This window comes from Stenella coeruleoalba (assembly GCF_951394435.1).
Source record: "Stenella coeruleoalba genome assembly, chromosome: 3".
In the NCBI taxonomy this organism is placed as follows: Eukaryota; Metazoa; Chordata; class Mammalia; order Artiodactyla; family Delphinidae; genus Stenella; species Stenella coeruleoalba.
In genome coordinates, this window is record NC_137148.1 from 38423243 (window position 1) to 38442511 (window position 19269).

General features: G+C 36.4%; 1 protein-coding gene across 1 annotated transcript in view; it reads left to right on the top strand.

Annotated features, from left to right (window-relative positions):
- The window catches only part of PARP8 (poly(ADP-ribose) polymerase family member 8), a 181593-nt gene that overhangs the window by 145762 nt on the left and 16562 nt on the right, over positions 1 to 19269 (top strand). Inside the window, exons 16-23 of the mRNA XM_079915680.1 lie at positions 1848 to 1940; positions 8370 to 8495; positions 9989 to 10054; positions 12903 to 12970; positions 14756 to 14804; positions 15924 to 16036; positions 16274 to 16346; positions 17960 to 18029. Coding sequence (XP_079771806.1) covers positions 1848 to 1940; positions 8370 to 8495; positions 9989 to 10054; positions 12903 to 12970; positions 14756 to 14804; positions 15924 to 16036; positions 16274 to 16346; positions 17960 to 18029 — 658 coding nt within the window. The remainder of the gene's footprint in view (positions 1 to 1847; positions 1941 to 8369; positions 8496 to 9988; positions 10055 to 12902; positions 12971 to 14755; positions 14805 to 15923; positions 16037 to 16273; positions 16347 to 17959; positions 18030 to 19269) is intronic.

The window sequence follows — 19269 nt, forward strand, 5'->3', positions numbered from 1 at the left end:
AGATTCTCTTTGGGGAATGTCAATCAGAAATCTTTGTGTGATTGGTCCTGCTTTTTGTCTGCAAGGCTACCATGTGGGCCTATTCTGAACATAGAGGATGCTCAGAATGGGGCCATCCTTCCCCACTAGTTAAGCAGTAGATGAAACTATCCTCTGAAATGAGTGAACATAGGAGCAATGGCACTAACAAATGCGGCTGTCTGCTGTGCCGGGCACCACAGGCTGCATCGTGTTAGGCCTCATCAGCTGCCTAATGCAATGTAACTTGGGAGATAAGATAAATCAGGCAGATGACACTGTATCAGATTTGAAAGATGAGAGCTCTTCCAAAGCAATTGCAGAGTGTATATTTCAGTGCTGTTGACTCCAGGAGGTTATTGAAGTCAAAAGTCTTTCCAACAAAACCAATCTTTCAAGAGCTGGGTAGCAAGTAAGCAGAGTCATGCTATTTCTTCCAGAGAAAATTACCTAGGAAGAAATGGAATTCTCCTTTTTATATTTGTTTTACACAGCTTTGTGGTTAATTAGTATATCACCAGCTTAGGTATCTGCTTTTTTTTTAAGTGCATCTCATGTGCAAATGTGTATTAAGCAGGCGAGGTGGATTTTCCAATTAAAGGATATTTTCATCTATTGCTAAATCATTCCAAGTGCAAGTGCCTAAAACTAACGAAAATGAATTTTTTAATCATATTTGTGACTCTGTATCAATAAATGATTATTTACTAATTGTTACCTAAATTTAGAAATTTAATTCTTTAAAGTGATATTTCTTCCCTTTTCCCCCGTCCAGTTTTATTGAGATATAAGTGACGTACAGCACTGTATAAGTTTAAGGTGTACAGCACAATGATTTGTCTTACATGCATCATGAAATGATTACTACAATAAGTTAGTGAATATGCATCATCTCATATTAATGGAAAATAAAATAACAAAAGTATATTTTCCTTGTGATGAGAACTCTTACGACTTACTCTCTTAACTTTCATATACACCAGTGTTAATTATATTAATTATGTTGTACATTATATTCCTAGTAGTTATTTATCTTATAATTGGAAGTTTCTACCTTTTGACCACCTTCCTCCAATTCCCCTTCCCCCCACCCCTCCACCTCTGGTAACGGCAAATCTGATTTCTTTTACTACGAATTTGTTTGTTTTTGAAGTATAATTGACTTACATACAACACTTCGTTAGTTCCTTGTGCACAACATAGTGATTTGAAATTTCTATACATTACAAAATGATCACCATGGTAAGTCTAGTTACCATCTGTCACCGTACAAAGATACTGCATTATTACTGACTACCTTCCCCACACTCTACATTTCATCCCTGTGACTCATTTATTTGGTAACTGGAAGTTTGTACCTCCTAATCTCTCTCACCTATTTCTCTCATCCTACCACCTACCTCCCTTCTGGCAACCACCTGTTTGTTCTCTGTATCTATGACTGTTTATATTTTGTTATGTTTGTTCATTTGTTTCTTTTTTTAGATGCATGTAAATGAAATCATACAGCATTTGCCTTTTCTCTGTTTGATTTATTTCAGTTAGCCTAATGCCCTCGAGGTCCATCCGTGTTCTCACAAATGGCAATATTTCGTTCTTTTTTGTGGCTGAGTAATATTCCATTGTATTTATACATATACCACATCTTTATCCATTCATCTGTCATTGGGCACTTAGGTAGCTTCCACATCTAGGCTATTGTAAATAATATTTCTTTTTAATATTCTAAAACTTTGCATTTTCTATTTATTATGAAGAATGTCATACATTTAATTTAGGAATTGGAGGATGGGGAAAAACTGTTGAATTGATTCCCTTTTCTTTTGTAGCCTACTGTGTGTGAACGAGAGCTGTGTGTATTTGCTTTTCAAACCCTGGGAGTAATGAATGAAGCTGCTGATGAAATAGCAACTGGAGCTCAGGTAGTAACATGTGATACTAACTATTCTATATTTTTATTTGAAAAATTTATTCTGATCCACTAGCTAACTTTACCTTTCTTTGGGATGAATTTTTGATAGTTTCTTGATAGATTAAGAAAGCAAACCAGCATTTGATATTTCTAGATAGAAACTAAATTTTGCCAGCTTTATCTAATGTGTGTTTTTTGTCCTTTTGCAATTGCCAAGAGGAGAAGTTAAACCAACTTTAATTGTTTGAAAAATAATTACGTTTATTTCTTATATGGTGAAATTGAGATACTGAAACCCTTGCACTTGCATTATGTAATGTTTATTTGTAAAGTTATAGTGCCATAAAATGGAAGCCAATTTATTTTTAAAACTTAGGTGAAAAGATAATGGACAGAACATGTAATAAAAAGAGAGCATTCAATTTTACAATAGCAGTGTTTATGACATAGGAAGGAAAATATAAAAACAAAGAAACAACTTGAAAGTAGAGAAGCATCCCATGTTTCTGGAAAGGAAAAAAATCTGTTGTAAAGATGCCAAAATTTATTACTTCATGCAATGTCATTAAAATTTCAACTAGTTTTTGTTCATTTATGGAACCTGACTGAAATACTAATAAATAGATGAGAAAAAAATTACAGAAAACAAAAAATAATGAGTGTTAATTAAGTGAGGCTAGACCAACCAAATACAAAACCATATTATGTAATCCTATGATATTTTGAAAAAATATAGTACTGGCAAAGAGTAGAAAGTCAGATTATCCCCAAAATAGGTCAAGTTATAAATACATTTAATACATATTAAAGGAGGTATCACATTATATTGTAAAATAAAAATGGTTTAGTGAAGGTGGGAACAAATGACCTACAACATGGGGGGGGGGGGGAAACAGGTTATCTCTTTATGCTGTGTGCAAAAACAAATTCCAAATGGCTTAAAGAATAGTTTTGTTTAAAAATATTATACCCACACTAGAGGAGGGTTGAATTAAGCGTGCACAGCCTAGGTAGGGCCTCAGGTTCATGCATTTATGCAGATACAAAAAATCATGAAGAAAAATATCAACAGATCTGAGTCCATACATACTTCACACTTTTTACTTGAAAAAATAGTGAACGCTAAGAGCTAACACACTTATGAAAAAGTGTGTTTTGCTACAAACTTAATTACATAGAAGCTCATAAAAATTGAGACAAAAAACATGAAGATCATCACAAATTAATAGAGGAAATGAATGCACAATTCACAAATATGGACGTATAGTTAGTAAAGAAACATAAGAAAATACTTAGTCTCACTAAAAATCAAAGGAAGCTAAATGTAAAGGAATTTTATAAAATTCACAAAGATGGGTGGAAAGAATGATCACGCAACAGACATCTGGTCATTCTTATAGTAAGTATCAAATGCCTGCTATGTAACAGGCAGTACACTAGACTAAGATACAACAGTTAACACAGACAGCCCATGCCTCATGGATTTAGACTCCCTGAACCTCGTTATTTCACTGATTACCTAGACTGAGATGCATCCACTTGATGAAATTTTAAGGACCATATTTGTGATGTAATGGGTTATAAATGAAAATAATGCAAACAGAACATTGATCATATGCGATGTGAAAAATGATTCCATGATTAAAATAAATTTCAAAAATGCAGCTTAATATTGCCCCTATACCCAATGTGCACAAATTTGCATACTAAAAGCTCTGAGAATCCCTAAAACTGAAGAAAATGACTAGCCTATACTTAGAGGGTTTCTCAAATGTATCTATCCATGGTGAGTCTTTATCTCTTTTTAAAAATGGTAACATTTTTCTCATCCCTTGAAACTAATATTGCTCAAAAAAAGGTACTTCAATATATGCTATTTATAGCTATGTAAAAATAAACTTTACACAGGTGTGTGTATGAGTGTACATATGCACATACATGTATATTTACATGGATATATGTGTGTATATATATGTATAATTTTTCAAGTAGTATAGTTAATATTTATGCATTTTACTGGAAGTAAAGTATCCCGCATACAATTTGAAAAGGGAAGGAAGTAAAGCCTAGAAATAAGGAATAATTGATTAGAAGGAAAACTAACATATTAACGGTAGGCTAGGTTGAAAGAATAATAGGTGCTTTTTCCCCTCTTACTATAGATACATCTCTAAAAATAATGGTTCTTAAAGTGAAATTACTTTTGGATTATATAATGATAGTAACAAGGCACAAATACTCGATCAGATCAATTCAGTGATTCAACTCTAAAGATCAGTATCCAAAAATCTCAGAGAATTTAGTGATTCTGCTCCAAAGTCAATGCGGAATATTCCTTTCACCACTTTAAAGGAGATACCCCAATATTCTGGTTATAATCCTGGAGATTACATGGAAATGGATTCCTTTTCTAAATAAAAACTGTATCTCTGTAGCCTTGTTGCATCAGTTGACTCCTGGATTTCTAATGGTGCTCTGAGGAGCTCTGGAGGTTGCAAGAACATTCTTCAGAGGGATCTGCAGGAGGCTGCGCTGTGATGAGAGTGTCTCAGCAGCTGGGATTCCAGGCCTCCGAGTACTGCTTTAACCAGAACAGCAGCTCCATTTTATTCTTTTATGTTTGGGGGCTCTCATATACAATTTTCTTTTTAAAAAAGAAAAGATAAAAGGAATTACTCTTGAAATGTTTGAAGGCCATTAGTCTACAATTTTAAATTCACTTCTTTTCCAGAATACATTGTACATCATTTTACTCTGTGGAAAAATTAGCATATGTAAATAGAGTACAAATCCAAACAGTGTAACGTAAACCTTTCTTTGTTCAAAGATTCTGAATGCTAACTCCTATAACAGATAAACTATAAAATTAAAGTGACTTAACATGGTAGGCTTTTATTTCTAACTCACACAACTGTTCGGTTAGAATGTTTGTTGGGCAGCTGTGTGATCTCTGAGGGAACCGGATTCCGTCCACCACATGAGTCTGCTGTCTTCAATACTGGCATACAGTAGAGGGGAAGGGAGAAAAGGGGAGAAAGAGCGCCTGTTTCTTCATCAGCTCAGCCCCTTTCCACTTTCTGTCCATTGGTTAAAACTAGTCTTATGGCCTGACTTAAACAAAAGGGGTAGAAATGTCGCTTGCAGTGCAGTTGCTCCCAGGCAGTAGTAGCCCTATACCTTGAAAGCAAGGGGTATGTAACTTCGGTGGACAGCAAGGAATTTTGCCAGGGTAGTTACACTGTTTCTTTTCAGTTAGGTTAAGACATATATTAACAAAAATATTCTGTTAATTAACTTCTTTACCCCTACATCCATTATTTTCATTATAATTTACTTAAGTCCACTAGTGAAATTATTGGCAAAACAATGCATTTGCTTTTTTTGGTAGTTTTGATTGTTTTGAAGCTTTGGGCACAAGGTTTTTAATTAAAGTATTTGATTGAAAGGGGAACATTATTCAGGTTATTTTGTATCCATTTGTGCCTTCCTTGTTGTAGTGAAAAACACATGATGTAAAATTTACTCTATTCATCATTTTTAAGTGCACAGTTCAGTAGTGTTGAGTATAGTCACATTGTTGTGAAGCAGACTTCCATAACTTTTTCATTTGCAGAACTGAAACTCTATACCTGTTGAAAAACTCCCATTTTCTCCCTACCCCCATCCCTGACAACCACCGTTCTACTTTCTGTTTCTGTGAATTCGATTACTTTAGATCCTTCACAAGTGTAGGCATATAGTATTTGACTTTTTGTGACCGGCTTATATCACTTAGCATAAAATGTCCTCATGGTTCATCCATTTTGTACCAGGTGACAGGCTTTTCCTTCTTTAGGGTGGATAGTGGTTCATTATACGTGTATACCCCATTTTGTTTATCCATTCACCCGTCAATGGGTATTTTGGTTGCTTTCACCTCTTGGCTGTTGTGGATAATGCTGCTGTGAACATGGGTGTGCAAACATCTCTTCAAGATCCTTCTTTCAATTCTTTGGGACATATACCCAGAAGTGGGATTGCCACTTACAGCAGGATCATATGGAATTTCTACTTTTAGGTTTTTAGAGGAACCTCCATACTGTTTTCCATAGTGGTTACACCATTTTACAGTCCCATCAACAGTGCACAAGGGCACAAATTTCTCCAGCTGCTCACCAACACTTTTTATTTTCTGTTTTTTTGATAGTAGCCATCCTAATGATTGTAAGGTGATATCTCACTGTGGTTTTTATTTGCATTTCTCTGATGACTAGTGATGTTGAGTATCTTTTCATATGCTTTTTGGCCATTTGTATGTACGGCTTCTTAAAAGAAATGTCTATTCAGTTCTTTTGCCCATTTTAAAATTAAGTTTATATGATTTTTTATTGTTGAGTTATAGGAGTTCTTTATGTATTCTGGATATTAACCTCTTATCAGATAAATTATTTGCAAATATTTTCTCCCATTCCATGTTGTTTTTTCACCCTCTTGATTTTGTCCTTTGATGCATAAAAGTTTGATAGAGTCCTATTGTCAATTTTTGTTTTTGTTGCCCATGGCTTTGATGTTATATCTAAAAAATCACTGCTAGATCCAATGTCGTAAAGCTTCCCCCTGTTTACTTGTAGGAATTTTACAGTTTAAGGTTTTATGTTTACATTTTTATTCTATTTTGATTTAATTTTTGTGTGTGGTGTAAGATAAGGGTCCAGCTTCATTCTGCTGCATGCGTATATCCAGTTTTCCCACCCTCATTTGTAGAAAAGACTGTCTTTTCCCCATTGAGTGGTCTTAGCACCCTTGTCAAAGATCATTTGATCATACATACATGAAGGGTATGTATTTTTACAAAGCTTCAAATGCATCCTATGACATATAATTTTTTAAGGTATTTATAAGATTGTACCAATTCATGGCCCCAAAAGTTTCAGAAAAGGCTCTTTTATGTTACTGATGATTCTTTCTCAGGATTCTTGCTTGGGTTTTACTATATTAGGAGACCAGATAATGCTGAAGACAATTTGTATCTGGGTTACGGTGCATCTTTCTGGATGAGTATGAGTATGGGAGAGGAAAACAAAAAGGAGGGTTTTAATTTGTCTTTATTATTATTATCTGTTGCTTGGAATCCAATTTACTACAAACACACACACACACACACACACATAAATGGAATAGTGTGGTAGAAACATACTAGCTGTTTCAGTTCTACTGTTTTCTGAGTAAGTCCTGTGGGTATCTATGTCTGTGTACTTTGGAATGTGTTACTTATAGATCCTATACCCGATGGCTTGAGTGTTGCTAATTATTTTAGGTCACTGGAAATTCTGGATGCTGTGATTGGGTGGATGTGTTTTGTGAGTATACACACAACATAGTGAGCCCTACTGTCATTAGGTCAAAATACCCCCTCGTTAACCATAAGAATCAAAAATTGTCCTACTCTTACTGTGCATTTTTTAAATGCCTGTTTCAAAACTTTCTGGAAATATCTTTCCCTATAAAGATTAAGTCAGCTGCTTCCTTATGAAGTCTCTTGTCTTTACCCTATAGGTACGTCCGTTCTGATGAGCTCTGTCCATTTAGACCGTATCGGCTTTCTTGATTCAGTTGCTAGAGCGTGTTGTTTTTGGGAACTAGGGAGGGGAGCCACGCTCTTGACTGCTGTGTCGCCTTGCCTCTTAGTGAATTGTGCGAAGGAGTCATAGACGCGCATAGGCATAAAGCCATCTTATTTAACAAATCAGAGGACATTAATAGCCTTTGTCAGAGGAGAGTAGGAAGAAGTAAGATGGTGTCAGGAGATTTACTGTCCTTGGGGCATGTCAGATTCATTTTCTGCAGTTTCCTTCCCCCGGAATGGTTTCTCCCCAGTTAGTCACGTCTCCGTCTCCCACTTCGCTCAGGTCTCTGTTGAAATGTCACCACATTTCCTGACCACGCTAAAATCGTCCCCCCTACGGCTTAAGTCTCTAATGCCAGCTTTATTTTTATAGCATTTAACACTGCCAGACACTGTATGTCTTTAAGCATATATTTAACTGATTTTTCAGCACGTCTTCTCCATTGAAAGGAAAATTTCACGAGACCTTTTCAAGGACCTGCCTTGTTCATTGTCCTTCCACAGAACCTACAACAATGTTAGCATGTAGTATGTGTTAATGACAAAGACATGTTAAAGACAGATATGAAGACGTGAGTAGTTGGAAGCAACACGTATTAGTCACTTTAATATGTGTCACTTTAAATAACACATATTAAAGTAACTTTAAATATTAGTTACTTTAAATTAATAGTCAGGTTTGGTCAAATTTGATCTAAAGTCCCAAATTACAGATTTCAGAGATCGCTAGCCATCCTGAATCTTTCCTAATTAACTACCATGAGAGGGAGAAACAATGGCAAAGCATTTGATGAAACCTGAAGGGTAGTAACTATCTTATGTATGTATTTCAAGGTGGTAGATCTACTAGTATCCATGTGTAGGTCCGCATTGGAATCTCCTAGAAAAGTTGTCATTTTCGAGCCATATCCTTCTGTGGTAGATCCTAACAATCCTCAGATGCTGGCCTTCAACCCGAGGGTAAGTAGTCGTCCTGGCACGTCAATCACAAGTTTCCTTTAACGATAACTGAGATTTGGGTCTCATTAGCTTTCTTCTTTCTTAGCTAAATTACTGTCTCATCGTATCCATGATCTGTCACGAACTCTGTATCCATTTAGCAAATATGATTCTTTTTCCACAAATTTGATTTACTTCCACCTTGTCTTTCATGTATCCTGTTACTTCTCCTCTCCTTTTCTCCTTTAAAATCATTTTCCTAACTTTGCCTTCATGAAACTAGACCCATTTAATCCCCTCAAATTCTGATCTTTACACATCCCATCTGCATGGAAGGTAGGTAAATAACTATAATAAATTGGTTTATAATGGTCAATATGATTATTTTCATTTCATCATATATTTTTTGAGATTCTAACTTATGTAATCTCATTTTAATTTTAAGGATCATGGGTTAAGGGACAAATTTTCCCTTTTCTTTTGTACTTTTAGTTCATCCTCTCTTGCCCTCCCCTCTCTCCCTCCCCAGTTATCTGAAGGTTAGTGAAAGTTTATTTCATATTGTTGATCAACTGACATTTCTTGAGAAAACAGTTTTATAAATATTCAGGGAAGTTTGGCAGAATTCTTCTGAAATAACATGATTTTCAAATTACATGAGAGTCCAAATTGCCTTAGTTTCTATTACTATTCATCTTGAAATCATTTTATGGAAACAAGGACTATATAAAATTCTCCTGGAAACACTTTCCCTCCTTCATAAGTGGCAACAGTGCACATATTTTCAGTGTGCTTTAAAATGAATTATCAGTTGAGTGTATGGTGTCATTTACACACTTATTAATCATACTTGTTTGGTAACAATCTTCCAATCAAAAGGAACTAAAAGCAAAATGAAACTGTAAGATTTAAAGTGGATTTTTGTGTTTTAGAAGGATTCTGTGCTTACTTTATTCATCCTGGCTTAATTTTTTAGTGGTGACAACAAGAAGCAGGAGCCTGATATCTTTTGTGTATTTATAGCTTTTCCCCTGTAAGCTGAACATCATTTCATGTATTTACACTAAAATTGGCATTATTTTCTTTTTTCTTCCCTCTGACTCAGTTATAAATCCTATGTCCTTGAGCCATCTTATTAAAGTCTTCCCTTTTTTTTTTTTTTTTTTTTTTTTTGTGGTTCGTGGGCCTCTCACTGCTGCGGCCTCTCCCGTTGTGGAGCACAGGCTCCGGACGCGCAGGCTCAGCGACCATGGCTCACGGCCCCAGCCGCTCCGCGGCATGTGGGATCTTCCCGGACCGGGGCACGAACCCGTGTCCCCTGCATCGGCAGGCAGACTCTCAACCACTGCGCCACCAGGGAAGCCCAAAGTCTTCCCTTTTGTGTACACAACACAGTCATTGCTTTCAAATTGACCCTGATGGAAAATTCAGGTACAGAAATAATATGTCTCTCAAGTAACGTGCAGACTTGCAAAGGCTTACGGTGAATACTATTTTTTCCCCCATTCAAACAGAAGAAGAACTATGATCGAGTAATGAAAGCATTGGACAGCATAACTTCTATTAGAGAAATGACACAAGTAAGTTTATCATCTTGTGGTCTTGTACAGTTCAGTTTTGTTTGAGTGAAATTATATTTTTAAAATATCTGAGAGTACTGGCCATGTGGTGAAATGTAGACTTTTCTATTATATGAGAGTATAATTAAAATCATAAAAAAATGAAAATTGTTTTGTACTAGGATGTCTTAATTAAATTACATCAGTGTTTTGGCATGCTACCACTGTGACTTTGGAGGGTAATTGCATAATCATAATCTGAATGCTCGGCTCTCAAACTCAGACAAGAATTTGTTGGAATATCTTAAGGTAAAAGTTAAATCTGGTACCATCTTCCTCGACTGCCAATTTTAATTAATGGTAGTACTTTCAAAACATTTTAATGTTAAAATCAAAACTAATTTTCTGTCAAATGTAAATTACACGTAAATAGTTTAGATGTAACACAGAATCTCAAAAGAACTTTGGAAGACACCAGACTCCTTGAGAGCATGAGTTTATATTTTTGACCATTAGGGAGGTTTTGGTGGAAGAGTTTGATGAGCAAGGATCAGGGTTTATTATGAAAGTCCAATATATCCCTGGGCAGGAGTCCAGCACTAGGAAAAGCACATCTTATTGAATTATTGAGACCTTTCTACTGCCAAACACTTGGAGAAAGGTTTGAAGCTCATCATTACAAGTAGAAATTAACAATCTAATTGACAATACCACACATTATGGGTTGAGTTTGCATATGGTGGTTTCAAGGCTTGCACTGCCTCTAGAGGCCTTTGCAAGTTTATGGTAAGTATTACTCTGAGTCATTGCCTTTCTCTGGGGAGGGAGGGAACAGTGATTTCTCCAGTCTTGGGGCCCACAAAGCTTCTGTGCCACTCCCCCACCCCACTACCCCATCTACTCCATTTGCAGATGTGCATCCAAAGTACATTTTTTAAAAAGATTTATTCTTTCTTAAAATTTATTTATTTTATTTATTTATTTTTTGGCTGCATTGGGTCTTCATCGCTGTGTGCGGGCTTTTCTCTAGTTGTGGCGAGCAGCGGCTACTCTTGGTTGTGGTGCACAAGCTTCTCATTGTGGTGGCTTCTCTTGTTGTGGAGCACGGGCTCTAGGTGCACGGGCTTCAGTAGTTGTGACTCGCAGGCTCAGTAGTTGTGGCTCACAGGCTGTAGAGCGCAGGCTCAGTAGTTGTGGCACACGGGCTTAGTTGCTCCACGGCATGTGGGGTCTTCCCGGACCAGGGCTCGAACCCATGTTTCCTGCATTGGCAGGCAGATTCTTAACCACGGCAACACCAGGGAAGGCCAAAGTACATTTTCACATTCCCAAATTTGATTCTTGGTTCTTTTGATAGTTATTTATTTATAAAGTCAAATACTCATTCATCCATTCAACAAATGGTATGTGTCAGACAGTGGTAAACAAGAGATCCTTTAATTCACAAGTTATATTATTTGCTTAAAAGCCGTCATTCTTTCCACCTGTTTTTCTGTGCCCTTTCTACATTATCAGAATTCCTTTTCAAGCAAACATTTATTATTTGTATAAGGAAAAGAAAACAATAAATGCATTTCCACTTAGGGGGAAAAAAGAACCTATTGCAGTACCTTACATACAATTAAACATTTTTGGTCACCAAAGACTTTGGTATAGGATATTTATACTATACGGTAGATCCAGAGCATTCTTGCATCTAAAAATAGCTACAAACCCTGACTCTGGGATCAGCTCTGTGCCAAGAATTGCTTCCTTTATTCTGGGTCATGTGTAAGCTATTTTAATAGGAGGCAATGGAGATGATTGCGTGTCAGCTTGGGAAGTTGGAGGCCCATGTGGTATAATTTGCTCATCAGTGACGTGGCCTGCAACCTTGAGCAAGTTGCTTAATTGCTTGATGCCTCAGTTTCTTCATTGCCAAGATGGTAAATAGTAATGTTGGCTTCTCCCTCAGTGTACACTTCATAGGGATGCTGTCAGGTTTTATCCTGTCAAATTCTTTAAACTTCTCCAAATAAATATAACATTATACTGGCCTAAATTGTCACAGACAGATTACCTTTCTTTCTAGGAAAATGTTAATTGTCTGGGTGAATTCCTTTTAAATATTTGTTAATTGTTAATTGTCTGGGTGAATACTTTTAAAAGAAGGGGTCATCGTCTTATGTAAATTTTGTCCAATTTTCTCATGTAAAGATCTACCCGAAGTCAGTACCCTCAGATATGAGCCTGAGTAGTAGCTATTACAAGTTTCGCTTTAATGTTAGTTAAATGTTAAAAATGTCAAAGAGAAACCAGACACTTGATAAAGGTGACAAGACAGATTTATTCAAGTACTGCAGTAGGGGAGAGAAACTTGCCGTGTGAGCTGAGATCACCTCCGAGTAAGGCAAGGTGACCGAGATTTTTAAAGTGAAAACAGAGAGGGAACAAAAAGGGGCTACAGAGAAGTGAAAATAGGGGGGGCTCTGGGGAAATGGAAATTTCAGGGGGGATAAGAGAATTACTGAAAGGTTAACTGTATGGGTTGGTACCTTTTGTGTTTTAGCAACATTGGGTTTTCTTGAGCAAAGACTCAGCAGTGGTCCAGGGACTTCCAGCCTAGTGCATGGAAGCCAGGCTAAAATTCCATTGAGCCTCTTATCAAAATGTTCCGGCAAGTCCTTTGTCCTGCATGGAAGGTCAGAGTTCATATCATCTTGGGGAGAAGCAACTAGGGTAATGGCTGCCATTATCATGTCACAACCACAGGTCTTCACGTTTAACTGGATAAGGCATACCTGTTCAATCTGATTTTCCTTTTGCAAAAAAAGAAAAAGAGAAAAGAATTTTTAAGAAAAATCAAAACGTATAATGACTTTTTTTTCAGGCACCGTATCTGGAAATCAAGAAGCAGATGGATAAACAAGACCCCCTTGCTCATCCCTTACTGCAATGGTATAAAATTTAGTTTTCCTCTTAATGAAAACAGCATCACTTCCTACTGCCTGCTTTAAGGAAAAAAAAAAAAAAAGCCTATGTTGCAAGACCTGCAATGCTACAGTTCTACAAGCCTGTGAGGCCTGGGGATTTTACAGTCCAAGAGTCCTTAAGGACTCTCACTTTAATTAAAATTTGGACATCACAAGGGGAAGAAAGTGCTGTCATATGCACTGCAGGGATATACGATGCAGTCGACAGCAGTTTGTTATCTATCATTTTAAAAATTTTGATTGGTTAGATTACATGGTGAAGCCATTTTGGCTCATTTAATTTTCTAGTGTGATAAAACTAATTTTCATCTAATTTTCTGTGCGATAAAACTGTTTCAAACACTTACTGAAAATCTCTCTATAATGTGTGTTTTGCATAATTTACTTCCTTAACAAAGATAGTGTAAATTTGATAAACTCTGTGTTGGATGACTGCAGATGAGGCACTGTTTCAGAGAAAGTCGGGTAAGGCACACAGCATTAGTCCAGGCTAACCCTAGAAAAGAAGGGTTAGGCTATAGTTGAGGGGTGGGTTGAGAGCTCCCCTTGCTCTACAACACTTACTTCAGATAATTTGCCCTCTGGTTTCTCATCTGCAAAAAGAAAACAGTAGTATCTACTCACCTACTCACCGTACCTGTGGGGGTTTTAGGTGCGTCTCTTTGAAATCACTGACAACTCAAAGACTATGGAATTTACCATGATTATCAGGAAGTAATACAAATGTAAAGATTATAAGAAATTGGTCTGAATGAGTACTTGTTCCATGCTACAGCCAGGAAGTTTTTTAAAAAATATGTAAAGATGGGCAAAGGAGGAAGAGGCCACCTCACGACTCTTAAATACTTAACTTTCACTTAGGCAGAACCTTACAAAACACATTTAATATAGTCTAGTAAAACCATGACAAGAGTTAGGTTTTAGAAGTCTTTCTTCTTTGTATGTTTTATAATCTATCTTTAAAATTCTGACGAATTGAGTAAAATAACACATAGTTTTTATTTTAACTTTTAAAATTCTCCTATTAAGTCATATTCAAAATGAAGGTAAAAATTTCAAATATCTAATCTCTTTCTTTTTTTCCCTGAAGTTAGCCTGATTGTTCACTTTTAATTATTTGTGATCATTTCCTTCAGCTTGTTAGTCACTCTTCCTTCAAGGAGGAGAAAATTTACCAACATGTTTTACAATTTTTTTAGTTATTATTTTCTATACTGCAAAGCATAAAACAATTAGTCCTTTCAGATACCTGAGGTTTTGATTTTTTTTCAACTTCATTGTCTACATAGGGTGAACAACAGTTTGTATATAAACCATTGTATCAGCACAAATATCCTCAAATATTTAAAGAAAGGAAAAATATCTTCATAAAAACTCATTCTTAGTTAGACAGTGTAGGGAGAAGCAGATGTATGAATCAACTTCTAAATTTTGTATTTAGATTACCATTATTTGAAAGCATATTCATGTTCACTTTGCTGACATCTGAGGTTGTGGTTATTAAAAATTATATCTCTTAAGTTTTAAAGAGCTACGTCTGTGTTTGCAGGTTTAAGTATCTTGTTTATTATATCAGCTCTTTAAATTGTTTCAGGAAGCAAAGCAAAATGATGTAATTAAGTAAAATTGTTACTCAATTTAGTTTATGTCACAGCAAAAATAAGTTTTAATCACTTGCCGACAGGGGAAAAACACTTTAAATATATGTGGCATATATTTGTGACTGATGACTTATTTTAATTAATTTCAGGGTTATTTCAAGTAATAGGTCACATATTGTGAAACTGCCAGTTAACAGGGTAAGTTGTTTTTTCACATATACATACAGAAATGTGAGGGACACTTACTAGTCGGGAGAACTGACCCCTGTGATTTTTAGGCAGCCTCTCCAGGAAATGGAAGTTAACTCAGGCCAAGCCTAATTCTTCAGTTAGAAATGACCACATGCGCCCCAGCTCTAAGTTTCTCCAAGATACCAATTTCAGGCTGCTGCCCTGAACTTTTAAGTAAATGAGTCAATGTGAAACCATTTAGTTATTCCACATGTGATAGAGAGGACATTATCTAGAGATTGACCAGAAAAAGGTGATGTGCTTTTTTATGATTGTCAGTTTAATGTTGGTACAGCTTTACTTTTCTATATTGGAGAAGATATTGCCTCCAGATAGCTTACTTATCGGCCTAATATGCTTACAAAATAAAGAAAAAGCTAATGGACTCTGATTTCAGTTCTGATCGTCACCTAGGAGCAGTATCTAAAATCTCAGCTCACCCATCTATGAATCTCTAAACTATGAGATTCCTATATATTGGATTCCTGTATAAGTACATATATTCTTAGGTGAAAGGGCAGCAGTTAGAAAATTTTGTTAAGCGACAAAAGACTTAACAAAAGACTTTGTTTCAATTTTTTCCATGAGCAAAGTGGGAAACTATAATTTGAATGTAGGCAATTTCTAATTTTACAAATATATGTAAATAAAGCATGATGATGATAATTTTTGCAGTTTTAAAATCTTGAACTAACTTTTCTGCTTGGCAAATTCAGATATTTCCCCAGTTGAATAGCTGGTGGATACTTAGGGAATTCAATAATAAAAGTCTCAAAAAGAAATGTAATTAGGAAGGCAGATCTGCTTGAATGTGATTACATAGCATATTCCAAAGCTAAATATAAATGACTTTGGATTGTCTGTCTCCTGTTCCTTTTCCATTAGCCTAAAGAATTATCCTTCAAATCAGCAATTCCATGCGATTTATCATTTATGCAGGGTTTTTGTCAAATGAATGCCCTATTAATCTAAATTATTATGGTTTGAAACTAGATAATTCTTAAACCAGTAAAGTTTGAAATTGTCATCAGCCTGATTGTATGTTAAATTTGACATGTTTTCCTGCATCCTTATTTTAAATGGCAGCAACTGAAGTTCATGCACACTCCCCATCAATTCCTTCTTCTCAGCAGTCCACCAGCCAAAGAATCCAATTTTAGAGCTGCTAAAAAACTCTTCGGAAGCACCTTTGCATTTCAGTGAGTATGGCTTAATGTTTAGGGGTGTGTGTCACCCACTTAGTCTTCCAGAAATGTGTAGGGAGGAAGTCATCTTCTTTTAGTAGTCGGCTGTTAGCACTGGACAGTTCACTACACGATACTTGATTAGGAAACCCAGAACTCTGAGAAGGCACCATGACTTGTTATATTGAGACCCCCATAAAAAGGTCGTTGATTTTTGATTTTGCTTTTTCCTTCCCCTCCCCTGTGTTTTAGTGGCTCGCACATTGAAAACTGGCACTCCATCCTGAGAAATGGTCTGGTTGTTGCTTCTAATACACGACTGCAGGTAAATTTTCTGCATGCTTTAACAAGACTCATTATTCTTCAGTATTGGAGTTCAGTAAGCAGTCCGTCCTGGTGGTGTTTTCACTTGCAAAAGGGGATGCGTGTATGCTTTAAAAAATTACGTGGATTTTTCTAATAGGCATACGTAATTTTCACAAAATAAGTCAAGCAGAATTGATCGATACACAACATAGGGATGAAAAGAAAAAGAAAACTGAGTTCCCCTATGAGAAAATAGTGAAACCACTTTAAACTTAATAGAAAAAAATTATCACAAAAGAGGTAAAACCTTACACAAATTCTCTCTGCTACTCCAACTCAAGTATTTTGAGCACAACCTCAGTGTGAATACTTTAACAGAAGAAAAGGTAGGGCTAAGAATAAGCAAAATGGAGATTGGACACCAAAGAGCCATCGGCTACCCGCTTTTCAGCCTGCAGGGCACCACATGGGCAGGATACTGTGGGTGTGGTCTTCATCTTTATTTACGCCCTTCATCTCCAGCATCCCACCTCACTCTCATTCAGCTGATTTTCATCTGATGATGTAAGGAGGTCAGGAGATGAAATCCTCAACCCGGTCACCTGTGCGAGATCTCATATTCTGATGACAATTGGGATGACACAACTAAATATAAATGTTCATAAATACACATTTAATATAAATATAAATGTTCATAAATATAAATGTCCATAAATACGTATTTATTGAATTAATATTTGGTGCATACTAAATACGGTATGAGGGCCCTAGGGCATGGAGATAATAAGAGACAGTTTTAATTGTTCTGAGTAGTAGACTGGTCGAAGAGTTTCAGTTAATGAAACTCTCCGTAACTTGAAAAATTTAGAGGAAGTAAGGAATGGGATGACAGTGCCGTATAATGAAAATCTAAGATATTTTGTTGATATAGTAGCAGATGAGTCCTGATCAACCTTCTGTCACATGTGTTTCAGCCACGTTTACTTTCAGTATTTTAGAGTCATTAACATAAAAGCCTACTCCAGGGCTTCCCTGGTGGCACAGTGGTTAAGAAAACGCCTGCCAATGCAGGAGACAGGTTCCATCACTGGTCCAGGAAAGATCCCACATGCTGCAGAGCAACCAAGCCTGTGAGCCACAACTACTGAGCCCGTACTCTAGAGCCCATGCGCCACAACTACTGAGCCCGCATGCCTAGAGCCCGTGCTCCGCAACAAGAGAAGCCACCGCAATGAGAAGCCCGCGCACTGCAACGAGGAGTAGCCCCTGCTCGCCACAACTAGAGAAAGCCGCGCACAGCAACGAAGACCCAATGCAGCCAAAAATAAATAAATTAATTTAAAAAAAAAAAAGCCTACTCCAGTACTTGATACTAAGTGACTCTTTGTCATCAGCTGGGTGGAAACTCTTTACTAAGGATTTTTTCTGGCTGTCATTTTCCATATATCAATGCACTCTGAATTTTAAGAACAAGAATATTAGTACTCTTTTCAAATTAGACCTTGAAATCAGAGCTTTATCATTTTATTAAGAGCTAATGTTCCAGCATAAGACCAATGGTCTTCTTTTGTGAAATATTAACATTTGAAACCATAAACTGACTGTTTCCTTTCCCACCTCCTCTCATTCTAGCTCCACGGTGCAATGTATGGAAGTGGAATCTATCTTAGTCCAATGTCAAGCATATCATTTGGTTACTCAGGTAAGCTTGTATTTCATTTCAACCTCAAATATATTAAGTTTTTGTTGTTGTATATTCTAGGCACACTTTTTTATCGAGTGAATGAAGCTTATTTGATGTATTTGTATTAAATTCATTTGATAAATGTCAGAAGTGAAAACAAAGCTCACGTGTCAAGATGAATTTATAATACTTCCCCTAGCATATAAGATGGAGCATATGTTTTGTCAGTTTCAAAATTAATTTTAATTTTGTCTCAATAGTTTCTACATTTATTCCGTCTACAGTAAACATTGAAAATATAGCACGTACAAAATATTATGTAGAGCACTGAAAAATGTTTACACATTATATTGAAGAAGTTTTAAGCAGTATGGAAAACTTAGGATTAGAAAAACACCCTCAGAACCATCCTACTTATGGACAACTTCTTGTTAATATTTTAGTGAGATTGTTTGAGAAAAATATATTGGAATAAACTGAAACCATGTGCCGAGGAGGAGCCTCATAAATTCAAAATATGGAAAGAACGATTACCAAATTGTTAGCGTTCGTAATCCTGAGGTAGTAAAATTCAGAGTGATTTTTTCTTTGTACTTTAAAAATTTTTGGAATGTTTCACAATGATCTGTGTGATTTTTTTTTTTCTCAGAACAGAAACTTATTCTGTTTAAATATAAACTAATTATGCCCATTGTAAAGAAATCGAAACTACACAGAATCGTATAAAATAACAAATGAAACATTTTCCTCCTAACAACCTCAGGGTTTGGTGAGTTCCCCTTTAGACTTAAAGGCTTTTATATTCGTATACCTGCATAGATAGTTGGTTTTGCTTATGTGCTTGTGTTGTGTGGGGTTACATGATTCCATTAAACAACTTCAGGAGATGTTGTTCACATGGTGCCTGGATGGTAAGTCTTAAGATCCATATATTATAGAAAAGGAGACTTAGAGAGATCTAATAACTAGGAGAACGTTGAGCAGGCTTACCTGTCTGATTCTTTTGCCCAAGTTCACACTCTTTCAGCCACAGCAAGTGGTTTCTCAGTGTTCCACCTCGACCTTTCCCAGAGCACATGTCCTAAGAGGACCAGGTGGGCTCTGTATGCCTCTTCTGACCCAGCCTCAAAACTCACGTGGCGCCACTTCCCATGTACAGTATTGGACAAAGCAGTCACAAGCCCCCCCATATCCAGGGGCTAGGGAATTAGACTCCATCTCCTGATGAAAGAGTGGCACAGTCGCATTGTAGAAAGAC